Source organism: Dunckerocampus dactyliophorus, chromosome 9 (genome assembly GCF_027744805.1).
Source record: "Dunckerocampus dactyliophorus isolate RoL2022-P2 chromosome 9, RoL_Ddac_1.1, whole genome shotgun sequence".
Taxonomy (NCBI): Eukaryota; Metazoa; Chordata; class Actinopteri; order Syngnathiformes; family Syngnathidae; genus Dunckerocampus; species Dunckerocampus dactyliophorus.
In genome coordinates this window covers 6,830,899-6,844,495 of record NC_072827.1, presented here as the reverse complement: position 1 = coordinate 6,844,495, position 13,597 = coordinate 6,830,899, and the positions used below count along the sequence as shown (strand labels likewise).

The following is a 13,597-nucleotide window of genomic DNA, read 5'->3' as shown; positions in this document are numbered from 1 at the left end:
CTGGCAAATGTTGGAAAGGAATAATAAGTAAGTTCATAAGTTGAGTACATTGGATTGCTGGTTCGCTCCAAAGGTTTGATGAAAATAAATGTAAATCCATTTATTCCCTTTCAGACACCCAAAAATATGAACAAAAAATACATTTGATAGCGAATATTTGTAGTTTTACATGCATAAATATATGATGATATATGAATATAATAATGATAAGTGAGAAATGAATGGAACTTATGGAACCAGCAGCATCAAATTGTCAGCATCAAATTGGTGCCACTTGTAACTTTCTTTGGCCCCATGACGGGTTATTTAGCAGCCGCACTCGATAAAAAAAAGGATGCTTATTGAGTCTGCAACGCGTCAGCCGCTTTGTTTGGGAACTCCATTCAGCGGAACGATACAGTACAGGTCAAATGGACTACAGCAATCCCTCACCACTTCACGCTTCGAATTTATGGCTTCACTCCATCACGGTTTATCAAAAACAGATCCATAAATCATGCTGTTTCCTGGCTGACTATGGCCTATTATTACTCCAAAAAGTATTCACATTGGAGCAAATTTTACATATTTTTTGCCTAAATGAACCATTTTCAAGCATAAAAATGACTAAATGAAGTAAAATGCAAGTACGAGGCACTCAAAACATACGTTTATTACTCTGGTCACTAGGTGTCAGTAATGTTACTGGAATCTCGGGACAGACACACCAGCACCAGACTTGATGCCTGAACAACAGGCGAAATAATCCTTAATAAAAACATCAGCGACCCACGCCAAGTTAAAAATCAACTGGAAACCTTCCACCTCCGGTCCGCCCCTCACTCAGCTGCCCAAGCACTGGAACACATTTAGAGCAACACACACGTCTCATTTCTATCTTATTTTCTCTTATGATGTCTTCTATATTGGGTAATAGGAGTGTAAAGGTGACTATAGGGGGGTTACTTCATGTCTACAGTGCTCCAATAATGTTAAAAAGCGTACTTAGAAGGTGGTAAACAGGCTTTCTATGCCGTAACTACCAAAATATTCCATTTCTAAATAAGGAATCCTACTTCACGGACATTCACTTATCACGTGCGGGTCTGGAGTCTAACCACCATCAACGAGGGATTACTGCACTTTGTTACGTGCAATACTGTACAAAACAGTGTATGAAAACTGACACCAAACTTTTTTGCTGGAAGCCTCTAGACTGCCTTTGTGGTTACAATCCAACCTACCTTGGAGTAAGACGGCTTCTCAAAGGCGCTGCCGGTCTTCAGTTTGCGTTTGAATAATTTCCATGTTGACTCCTGCAAATCCCAACACAAACATCATCACACTGGATATTTACCTCGCGTCCGTGTCTAGAACATCCAAACTACACTAGTACTTATAGCACCACGCCTCTCATTTACCACCCCCCCTCTATTTCTCAAGGGACAACACTATCGAAAGGCAACTTGATTGTACTTTAGAGTAGTCCGTGTACAGCTTCCAGTATTGGTAGTCCTGTAACGGCGTTATCGTTAGGGACAGTGAAATGTGGCGCATTGTTATGCACGCATATGTCTAGCAAGCATCTGGAGGTGGCTTCCTCGTTAACTACTGCTACACAGGAACATAAATAGTTAGCAACAAGAGTTGTGCTTGCGCACACCCAGGAAAATACTGCCCCTTGTGGTAGAGAATTGCAAGTCACGAGCTCAGCCTTCAGCCTTCATCTCATGAAACATCCTCAACTAACTACTAAGAATGACTAACTAGTAACTAACTAACTCGCACCCCATTGGATGTGTAGATGTCGTAGTGTTCATGTGTGGCAACACAAGTGAGTGCATGAGTGCTGCTGGCACAGGGGAGCTGCGCTTCATTGAGGCACAGTCCCAAGAGAAGATGTTTGTGTGAGAACCAGTACATGTTTTTGACATAAAGTAACAAAAAGAAAAGCGACAGACCTCAGCTGCTTTGGTGCTGACACACGTGGGGTTAACAAGAACCCCGCTGTGTTCCGCACGATACACCGGGTTCACAAAGTTGTTCTGGAACGGCTCAGCGCTCACATTCACTGTCACCTGCTTATGAAGAAAAGAGTGATTATTTTGCACATCCCGGCAGACATGAAACAACTTCAAAATGCATGAAAGTATCCAAGATGTAATATCCAAAATATTCAAGATTTACCAAGTTAATTGACCAAGAAATCCACATTTGTTTTACTTTGTATGATTTAACTATGTTTTATCATCATTTAGAAAGATCAAGCACACAAGTAAACACTGGAATGAGTAGAAAAGTTCTATACTTTTTCGGTGAATTGAAAAACGTGTTGTATAAAGGCATGTCAAGCTAACGTTGCTAAACAAAAGTCCAGTTCAAACACAATGTACTGCACAGTTTATGTACTACTACTTACTAACGCCTCATAAAAACACTGCACTGATGTACGGTAAAATGTCCTAGGATGACATGTGACATGTTTAAATCTATTTGTTAATAAATGATTCAGCACTGAATGGATGTTGTTGTTGCAGTTCACAAAAAGTGAAATCAATGACTGATATTTGTTAAGCCTGCACAGGGCTAGTGACCAACTTTGGTCACACGTCGGAAACTGGTGTCCTTTGAAAACCACGTGATTGTCAGCCAGCCAATCAGTGAGAATCAGTCTACATCCCAGTGTGTGTCATTGCAGCAAATGACCAGTCAGTGGCGGTATTTAGCACAGTAAACGTCCTTGTTCTTTGGAAGCCAAAAATATGGTGAGTAGTACTTGCGATACCAGCGCTTCATCCTCTAAAATCCATTCCCAAATCAAAATATCAATACTTTTGATACTTCAGTCATTTGAGGTCACGTTTGTCTGTTGAAAGGATAACCGATGGTCAACGGAGCCATGTGTGAATTGTGAATGAAGTTTAATTGTTGTAGTAGTTCTTAATAATTAGTCATTTATTTTAATGGTTTTATTATGTTACTTATTTTCTTTTCTATTGTTTAAAATACAATTCTCATATATTTTATATGACTTTGTCATCTGTTTTTTCTGTTGTTGTATATTAGCTCGGCTATATTGTAAGTCACTCCGCTACCTCAATATACTTCAGGGTTTAAAATAAATAAATACATAATACAATACAATAATACAAATAATACATAATACAAATTAAATTATTACTTTATTTAAATTATGACTTTTTATTTATTAATTAATTCATTAAATGTCTTGTATTCTTTATGCTATGATATGAAATACATCCATCCATCATTTTCTATGCCGCTTATCCTCACTAGGGTTGCGCGGGTATGCTGGAGTCTATCCCAGCTGACTTTGGGTGAGAGGCAGGGTACACCCTGGACTGGTCGCCAGCCAATTGCAGGGTGAATATAAAATGCACTAATTTTTAATTTTTTAAATTTAATTTTAAATTTACCAGATACATTAGGTATCGGCATCGGATCGATATTGCTGATAACAGCCTGACTTTTACTCAGTATCGCATCAGAAACTAAATCAGCGGTATCGCACATCACTAAGTAGACGATGCGCAACATATTTTATGGCTGAAGCGTTCAGGTTAGTGATGATGCAAGTGTTTTGTATGGTTTTCACCACCACTGGGCAAGGAACCGTAGAAGCTCACTTTGTTCAAGTGGATGAAAAAATGGTTGTAAATATTATGGAAGTATAATGTTTAAATAATCAATACTCTGAGGTTTACAAAATGACCTAACGACAAAATGCACCTAATTATAACCTGTGTGTGTGTGTGTGTGTGTGTGTGTATACCTGAGAGGCGTGGATCACAGCTGGGTCGGCGGACACGGCGGTTGTGTTGGCATATAACGGGTTCTCAAACGTGACAGGATGCCTCGCAGCTTCCATAGCAAAATGATCATCCTATGGTGACATTGTTTCATAAGACAAGCTTCATGTGCTGCTACAGCGCCCTCTGCCGGCAGGACGCTGCTGTGCAATGTCAGCATTAGCCGTGCTTCATGTCAACATGCAAATACATTTTTTCTCACTTCATGCCTGCTAGCCTGCCAGGAACAACCCTTTTCAAACAAATCCTGACTATTTCCATTTGAACTCACCATCTGCATGGTGGTGTCAATGAAAGACACTCCAATGTGCGCAGGTCCGAGATCCACATTGTCACCGGAGTGAAAGGTCACCCCATTGCCTGCGTCGCTGGACTTCACCAAACTGCTGAGGCTGCAGAAAAACAAACACTAATATTTCAGCTTACTCCTTAACTCATTCAATACCACAGACGCATGTATACGTCTTTTACGTTTTTTTTAGGCAAAAACAGGAGATGACGCAATTGCAACATGGACCTTTTTGCATGTAAAAACACACTCGACAGCAAGGAGGAAGTGGTAGAGCATGGAGGATAGTAGCATGCAGAAGGGTATGTATTGTAGGGAAATATAAACACATGCACACTCGCATGCACACACACAGTTTAATTCCAAAAGTGAAAATTGTAAATAGTTCATGGTGTTATATTTGTATTGTTTATGTTGTGGTATATTTGTTTAGATATTTGAGTCAAAGTGATAGTATGCTTGAAATGTATCTTTTCACAAAAAGTTGTTTTTCTCCCTTTTCTTGTTGGGAACTGATATTTTCCTGAAACTTGCCGATGTTCTACTGCTCATTACTAAAGAAATATACAAACAAACATTTTTTCTGATGAAAGACGAGAGTCTAATCTTTCGTTTGGTAGGCTACATTTAAATATCGCCAAAGAACACAATATGTGTTCCTTGTGTGCCTTGAAAGATCAGTCAAAATTGTCTAAAATGGCCGCTACTGAAGGGGTTGTCTTTTGTAAAATGGCTGGGATTGAATGAGTTAATATCCTTTATACAGTTTTCAAACTCAAACTATATTAATGAATACATCAGGCTGTTTCATGGTCCCAAAATAGGCATATTAAAGCCATTTTCTTGTATTTTGGCCTACATGCAAGGGTGTCCGAAGTGCGGCCTGTGGCCGTTTTATTCATGGCACGTGGCAGATAAAAAACAAAAACTTAACATGATGATGAAAACTAATGTCATTTTAGCATAGAGTTGAAATATTAAAGAAAATCTTTGTTATTTTTTAAAAGTCATAATATTAAGAGAAACAAAACAAAAGTTGTAATTGTAATTGAAATTAGGCTGGAGAAAGTTATATTATGGGAATAAAGTCATAATATTACGAAAAGAAAAGAATTTACAAAGATTAAGATGAAAGTTGAAATATTTGGAAATAAAAAAACAACAGTAAAAATTGTGAAAAATGAGTAAAGTTGATATAATAATATACTTTTTCACCTGTATGACAAAGCTGAGATGCACTGTTTTTTCTTGAAATATAACTTACATATCTACATGTGTGGCTTTACAAAACAGCCGAGTGGCAAAGTTGCATCATTTCATTTTTTTTCCTTTCATTTGTCACTGGGAAAATGTTTGGACACCCCCGTCTAATTACATTTATGAAGGAGTAATTCCATTACTAATAGAACTATTTTTTGTGGCGGGCGGTGGGGGTACCTGGGCAGCTTGGGCATGGAGGGGATGAAAGATCCGGTACGTTTATAGTTGAGGAAGACTCCGACTGCCAACGCTCCAGTGATGATGATGATGATGACTGCCAGTAGAACTGCCACTGCTGCAGACACGAAAGGTGGAAAATGACATGTCCAAAATGTGTCATAAACGTCTTGTAAAAGCAATAATAAAGGATGAATGATCTGAGCATCATCTTAGTGCTACCACAACGTCCCTCATTTTCAGAAAAAAAATCCTTTAGTGTTACCTTACTAACTTGATATAGCCCTTCAACACAGCCACAGCTGAAGCGAAGGGCTGGACGTGCAATTTTGAAGTAAAATACAGGAAAAAACAAATATAAAAATAATTCCAAAAATGTTTTCAAAGAAATTAGGTGTATAACCTTTGAGTCAAAGACGAATAGCATGAAAACATGACTCGGACTAAATACAGCTTAGAAAGTTACATATAAGTAGTCTGAGTAGCGTCTTTTGTTGTCTATGAAATGTACTAATTACTCTGTAGACAAGCACCTAGCTTCATATGATGCATGTCACATAAGCGTCAAAGTAGCCCTTTTTGCGTCATCATCGTCATATTCATATTTAATGTACGTGTATTTTTAGCATCTTCATGGTCATAAGACCAAAAGACCATGACCAAAGACCAAAATCATCATTATCTTTGATGAATACTAGTACAGTTATGTGGTGTTTATTAGAGATGCACGATATCTGTATTCATTATTGTGACTGTTGTGAGATCATTTAAACCTGCAATAAAAGTCTGTTGTTCCAGCGATCAAGTCTGGTGCTTGTCTCACCAAACTGTAGTCTGACACCTAGTGACCAACGTAGAATACTACAGTTTTTTTTATGCAACTTCTTAGTTCCTTGTATTTGTATTTTAGTTAATTTAGCCATTTTTATGCTTAACAATACTTTATTTAGACAGAAAATACATAACATTTGCTTTTATATGCATATTTTTTTAATTTTGATTTTATGTGAAAAACCTGAGTGAAGCCACAAAATTCAAAACGCATTGTGACGAGGGATGACTGTATAAGTTACACTTTTGCATCTCACAGCAAATATGGTCAATGTTTGAGGAAAACACAGTGAAGCATAAAGACATAAACATGTCAAAATTGCGGGCTTTTTTAAGCAGTGGTACATTTTACCTGTATTATCCCGCATTTATAAATTATTACCTACTTTTGGGGAATGATAATGAGTTTTCTGCGGAAAAAAATCTGCCTATTTTGAACAATTTTTTACTACATTGAGCAAAAATCTGCTTTCCTGGGGCTGTGAATGCTGAAAGGCGAATATGTGGGGATGCACTATCCAGCTTTGTACCGGGGTCATTAGATTGTGCAGGTGTATCTACCTCTCTGTACTGATGTAACATAATGAAAGCTTCAGTTGGAGCAGTTTTGCTGTACCTGTTCCTGCGGGAGCGCCTCGTGACTTGCCCATCTCACAGTAGCTCCCCACATAACTGTAAGGACATCTTAGCAGAAGACAGGACGACATTAGTGGGTGAATATTTACCGTCTGGTCATCGACACCTGTAGTACACTCACTTGCACTTGGGCAGACCCCCCTCATCAGTGTAGCACGTCCCACCATGCATGCATCTGCATGCAAGCGGCATTGCAACAGGCGCCTCAATGGCTGCGGGGGAGGGGGAGGGGGAGGGCAGAAGCCCAGCAAACATCAAAACAAAGAAAGCAAATGTGTGTATTTCCAACAAAAGGGAGACGGAGACACAAGGCAAGCAATGCAGCACACGATGGCAGTGATGCAGTCATGCAATCAGGATGAAAGCTTACCCGCGTCACATTCACTCGAGTCAAAATTCATTGGAGAGGACCCTTGGGGGCAGCCACAGGTGTACCCCCCAGGCCGGAGGAGACACAGGTGACTGCACACATTCTTGCAGGGGTTGGGCACTGAGGAGGGCGGAGCGCAATCATTGGATCATGTTGACATGAAAACACGTCATTGTATGAACATCATTAAATAACCGTTGACTCCTATAAGACTTAGCATCTAGGAAATAACTCACTGGATTACTTTGATGGCAATTCTTGTCGTGCCTGTGCAAGTTTTTTTTACTTCATCATGACGATACTTCTTGATGATACTGACACTTTTTCCCGCAGGTCTTTGTGGTGTGGCTGCTTCTTTATTGGTGTGTGTGCGACTGACAGAAAGAAAAGCTCTGCTGAAAGTAGGAAGCTCCAATCGATCGGCCACCGATCAGCATTGACCGGTTTCTGTGAAACCGGTTTCTGTCACTTGATCGACTTATGCCAATAAATCGAGGAAAAGGCTTCTTGAGACGTCATCTGTACTTCTGTGAAGAAGGTGTCGGACGTTTCGCTCCTCATCCGAAGAGCTTCGTCAGCGAACTAATAAGTGCTGGTAGCTTAGGCCTTAAGAGACTAATTTTTGTCTCAAAAGACAAAAATTTGTGCATCCTAAAGACAAGGCTCCAAACCGGAAACAGAGCAATGTGGTCTATTCCATCCACTGTAAAGATGAGGAATGCAAAGAGCACTACATTGGGGAAACTAAGCAAATGCTCCAAAAAAGGCTTACATCGCAGGGACAATGCTAGTGGTCCTCAATCAGCAGTACATCTACACCTTAAAGCAACCAATCACTCTTTTGAGGACAGCGAGGTAAAGATTTTAGCCAAAGAAAACAGATGGTTTGAAAGAGGAGTAAAGGAAGCTATTTTTGTCAAACAACAGAACCCATCATTGAATCAGAATGGTGGTTTGAGGTTTAATTTGGACCCTGTGTTCAGCAGGTTACTGAGACCAAAACCCACAGCTCTTAGTCATGCAAATGAGGTGGAGCCAGGGTCGAGCCAGAACAATAGATGCTAACGAGCCAGTATCAGAGTCGTTCATACCCAACTCAGGGAGCGACACTTCCCTTTTATCGGAGGTGTTAATAACAGGATAGGATTATACCACTACTCCCCCCAGGCTTAGTGTAACGAACCAATAGGAGGAGGGTGTTGGCACACCAATTCCGCCCACTCTTACTGTATTTAAGGCCTAAGCTACCAGCACTTATTAGTTCGCTGACGAAGCTCTTCGGATGAGGAGCGAAACGTCCGACACCTTCTTCACAGAAGTACAGATGACGTCTCAAGAAGCCTTTTCCTGGATGGACAACTCCTGTACGACTGAGAGCCTACACAGACGTATGCCAATAAATGCCTTTAAACGCCAATCACCTGTGGCTCGTACTATTACAGGCTGCAGCCTGTAGTGATTCCTGCGTGCAGGGTAGTGTCTTGGGTAGCGTCCTCCTCCGACTTTCCTTCACACTGCACAGACGTGCCAAAACGAAAACAATCATGTCTGCCATGTGGAACTTACTTGACAACACATTGACAAAAGCTATGTTGTAGGGGTAGCTTTCAAAAGCTTGGACTTAATATGCCGTTTGAAGAACAAACACTTGACGGAGCATGGTGAGTTAACGCAACCAAAAGGCTGGGCAACACTCACCCGTATGTGTGTGACAGTCAGAAGGCTAACCATGTGTTACCTGGAAGTCGTAGCTCCACCAATGTAATCTCACATCCAAAGTGTCGTTAAAGAAGTCGTCTCATCCTCTGTACATTTCATCAGTCATATATATTCTCAAATATGTTTTTGTCTAAATCCTCGGTTCCCAAAGTGGGGTACGCCTACTCCCAGGGGTATGCCAATTGTGATTGGGGTACGTGAATAAATATGAATAACAATTAGTGCCCAACGCTCACAATTACGAATGTGTATGAACGCCTCACGGCGTGAGAGGAAGGCAGCAGAAAGAAGACAGTGCATGAAGTTGTTCATTGCTCTGTGTGCATTATATGAACAAATAAGTAAGTTTGATGATTATCTTGTGCATTAATAGCGTTTAATCTAGGAGATTTCATTTATTTTGGGGTTCCAATCCCCGCACGGTGCAGCGGTGAAAGCCTGTCACTGTGAGTGGGGATTCCCCCGAAAATGAGGCTTTATCGGTGCTTGTATGTATTTTTGCACTTCGGAAACAGTGACTGTTAGATGTTCCTCTTCAATTTGGTATGACATTAATATGCAGACTTAAACCATAGCCATCGTCAGTGGACAAAAAAGTGATGCTCAAATTCAGCCCATTCAAACGGAAGTATGCCAACATCAGGCTGGAATAAAAGATATGTAGGATGATTACTTATCTATTTATCAGTGCTCATGTCGAACTTTAGCAAAATGTGACATCCAAAATACACATTTTTGACCTGGAATTACTATAAAAGTAGTGAAACAATTTTGTTCACTATTTCAAATGCATTAAGATGAAAAGGTGTATGCATTTAAGTGCGCAGGAGTAGGGCGTACATGGCTTCAGGTCAAATGTTTGAAATTACTTCTGGTCTCAATGAAGGTGACTTTATGGTGCCTTTTTCATATCACAGAGCCAATAGCAGGGGTGCAACCAGGACTTCTGGGCCCCATGAAAAAAATATACCCTCAAAAACACCCGTTTTGGCTCCATTCGCTGCTGTTTGACAGACGATCACATCGTGGGACTCGAAAAGTCACCACACTCCAAATTCAAAATTAAAGCTTTTTAACATGCTACCCTGGGGAGATATTTTTCGTGGCATGTTTTGCAGGGTGCAAATTTTTTTGCAGGTAAGTTCCACATGGCAGACATGTTTGTTTTGGGTTTGGCACGCTTGCGCAGTGTGAAGGAAAGTGGGTGGGGGATGATCACTGGTGATCAGGTGATCGACTTTTCTGATCGGCGTTGAAAGGCATTTCTTGGCATATGCCGATCACGTGCTTTTTCACAGAAATCGGCTGATACTGATCCGTGGCCAATCAATCTGAGCATCCCTAGTAATTACCTATTTTTTTGGCCTCATGGCAGTCAGAGGACCATGGAATTGTCTTGACTTTTCCCCCTTATCGGCACCCCTGGTCAATAGCACTTACAGTATCATAAATAAATTGAGAAATGTATAATTAATCCATGTGATTAGTATCTGAGGATTTCACTTATAGATGATCGGCAGCATAAAATCCTGATTGGAGCTTCCCTAGTTGGGGCCACCAGTTGGTTTGCACGTATAAATCTCATGTAATTTTTTTTTTCTCAGGAAAAAATACTGCCTCATATTTGGGTACGGCTCGTCAATCCAGTCAAATGTTGTTTTTTGTACGACCCAGTTTTCACATGATGTTTAGTTACTGTTTTCATACGCCATCTCGGTTATCATACAATTTTGCTCATAACAAACGAGTCACTGTATATATATATATATATATATATACAGTCAAACCTGTCTTAGCGGCCAGCTGCCTATAGCGGCCACTGAAAAATCCCCCGCAGAAAATTTACGTGTTATAGACCCTGTGTATAGCGGTCACCTGTCTAACGCGGCCAGCGGCCACCCATTTTGTATCCCTTGGTCAATATCTGACTGCATATAGCGGCCAAAATGCCGACTCAAGTAGAAGCTTCATGCACTAAAAAGTTTCGTTTTTTTAAGCAATGAAGCCGTCGTGTGTAGACTTTAATTACTGAGTCCTAGTTCGACATAAAAAAGCCGTCTTCTTACTTTGCAATGCTGCCCTGAAAAGATTCAATGACGGCCAAAACGGTAATCTTCCCACTTTGCAATGCCGTGAATAAATTCTAAAATAGCCAAAACACCTGAATAAAACATCTAAAATATCACTTAATTGCCGACTAATTCGAGATTAGAAGCCCATTCAATAAGAAAGGAGCGGTGGTATTGTTAGTTTACGACGATCTTCGCACCTCCTCCGCACTCAATTGTTCACGCACACACCCATTCATGACTGCTTCACGCGTATCCTGTACATATATCCACGGGCTCGTTCACTAAAATTTTTATTTCTTGCTTTTAAAATCGTGTTTTAAAAAAAATCAAAGATGGAAATTTGTGACGTTCTGCAGGACAGGAGCGAGCGTCCCCTGTCCTGTGTTCTTATTTGGCGGGCTGTGCCTTCTCCGGGGAGGAAGAGGCAGCCGCTTCATGCCTGGCGGCCGCGCAGCTGTGGTCAATTAACATTTGTGGCGGATAAAAGGCCAGTGCTGTCGAATGTGAGGCGCTGGTTCATTGTTGTTATTGATATTACTAGTTTCCTCAATGGAGCTGTTACCTAGATTTACCTACCTGTTTATGTGTCAACAGAGCGTTTTCCCCTATGTCTCTTGGTTTTGCTCCAGTCTTTTTGTGAATACATGTTAATATGTGTGCGCACAAATTCCAAATGGCCGCCAACCTGTCTATAGCGGCCACCTGTCTATAGCGGCCACTGAAGGGAAATGGCAAAAGTGGCCGCTATAGACAGGTTTGTAGATAGAATAGATGAAAAGAAAAGTTACAAAGATTATTTAAGAAGAAAGTTGAAATATTTTGGAAAAAAAACAGCTAAAAAGGGGGAAAAAATAAAAATAGCAGAGACTTTTTGCTTTTTCACCTATATGACAAAGCTGAGATGGAGTTTTTTTCTTGAAATATACACAACTTAGCATATCTACTGCGGGTGCACGATAATTATCGGAAGCTACAATGAGGCGAGATTACCCACACTGTGCGGGTGAGCAAATCCAGCGCTCCTTCTGTCTCCCGCCTGTTATGTTAATGGCCTGTCGTAACTTCCCCTGAGCTCACATGTAAACAAACATTCACTTTCCGAGGAAGACATTTCGCATGCTAGTTGTACCAAATGCTCCGCAATTTGGGGAAAACACCCCACCCCATCGAGCACTCAAAAAACCTTATCTTCCACCTGAAACGTCAGCACCGCGGTGTTTGAAAATGCAAAAGGTTCGACAGAGACCTCCATGGCATCACACAGGCTGCTCGGAGCATATGCCCAAATGCAGTCCACCTTGCTGGGCCATGCCAGGTGGCTCCCTCCGCTCTATACTCCGGTTCTGATAGTAGTGATGTGGTAGTAGTAATGTCATGATATTTGATTAGGACTAATCAACAGGTTGGTCAAATCCTAATTTGTCCTTCTTACCTCCAGGTGTGCACAAACTATAGTTAAATCTAAATTTAAATAGCAGATATAAAAATGTTATTAGTTATAAGTTATTAGTATAAAAAAGACATAGTGCATCTCTAATATGCTTTACAAAATATCAAAGTGGCAAAGTTTCATCCTTTCATTTTTCACTATGGCCATCGCTGGAAAAGGTTTGCACACCCCTCCCTGCATTAGTGTCTGGCATCAACGCGTTAGTGTGATGGAGGTCTGACCTGACAGGTTGTGTCGATGCTCCTGGTAAATGCGGACCTGGGTCAACCAGGGGTTGATGGTTAAAACTTTGACTTTGCTTCCTCTCCCAAACTTGTTGGTCCTCCACACTTCCCCTTTCTCCTTGGTGGTCCAGTACACATGGCCCTCAAACAGGTCAACGCTGTAGGGATTTCCAATGTCTGGATCACAAAACAGCACAAGAGTGTTTAGGATGCCTTGTTTTCATTTTTAAGAAGACATTTCTGACCTCCAGATATGATGATCTTTCTGTCTGTGCCATCAGGCTTCATGGACTCAATGATGTTTTCTTTGGAGTCACACCAGTAGATCCTGTTCCCATTCAGATAGTCCAAAGCCAGACCAGTAGGCCAGCCAAGGTCTTCTTGGCTAACCAGAACCTGCCGGTTCTGGCCGTCCATCCATGCTGACTCGATTTTGGGTCTCCTGCCCCAGTCTGTCCAGTACATGGTCCTGCAGTGAACACAATGCTTAGCTTCATAGAACACATTGCACAACAACCACAACCCGTATACACCCATACCCATACCCGAGTGCTGGGTTGACAACAATAGCAGCAGGCTGGTCCAGGTCAGTGTGGATCAGCCACTTCCTGTAGCGCCCATCTAATTTGGCCACCTCGATGCGATTGGTGCCTGCATCGGTCCAGTAAATGTGTCTGGAAGTACACATACGTGTTACCCATAAAGGCATATCTAACTGTATTTTCCAGACTATGAGTCACATTTATTTCACAAAATGTAA

At 41.1% G+C, this 13,597-nt stretch overlaps 1 protein-coding gene across 2 annotated transcripts in view; it reads right to left on the bottom strand.

Moving 5' to 3' along the window:
* The window catches only part of lrp2a (low density lipoprotein receptor-related protein 2a), a 135,125-nt gene that overhangs the window by 2,251 nt on the left and 119,277 nt on the right, over nt 1-13,597 (bottom strand). The window contains exons 70-80 of one of the 2 annotated variants that reach the window (XM_054788394.1): nt 13,383-13,511; nt 13,083-13,306; nt 12,835-13,014; nt 7,373-7,492; nt 7,124-7,214; nt 6,983-7,050; nt 5,536-5,653; nt 4,081-4,201; nt 3,773-3,883; nt 1,941-2,060; nt 1,224-1,295 (exon numbers count right to left, since the gene is read on the bottom strand). In XM_054788394.1, the coding sequence (XP_054644369.1) occupies nt 1,224-1,295; nt 1,941-2,060; nt 3,773-3,883; nt 4,081-4,201; nt 5,536-5,653; nt 6,983-7,050; nt 7,124-7,214; nt 7,373-7,492; nt 12,835-13,014; nt 13,083-13,306; nt 13,383-13,511 (1,354 nt within the window). The remainder of the gene's footprint in view (nt 1-1,223; nt 1,296-1,940; nt 2,061-3,772; nt 3,884-4,080; nt 4,202-5,535; nt 5,654-6,982; nt 7,051-7,123; nt 7,215-7,372; nt 7,493-12,834; nt 13,015-13,082; nt 13,307-13,382; nt 13,512-13,597) is intronic. The other variant, XR_008572556.1, reaches the window with a different exon arrangement.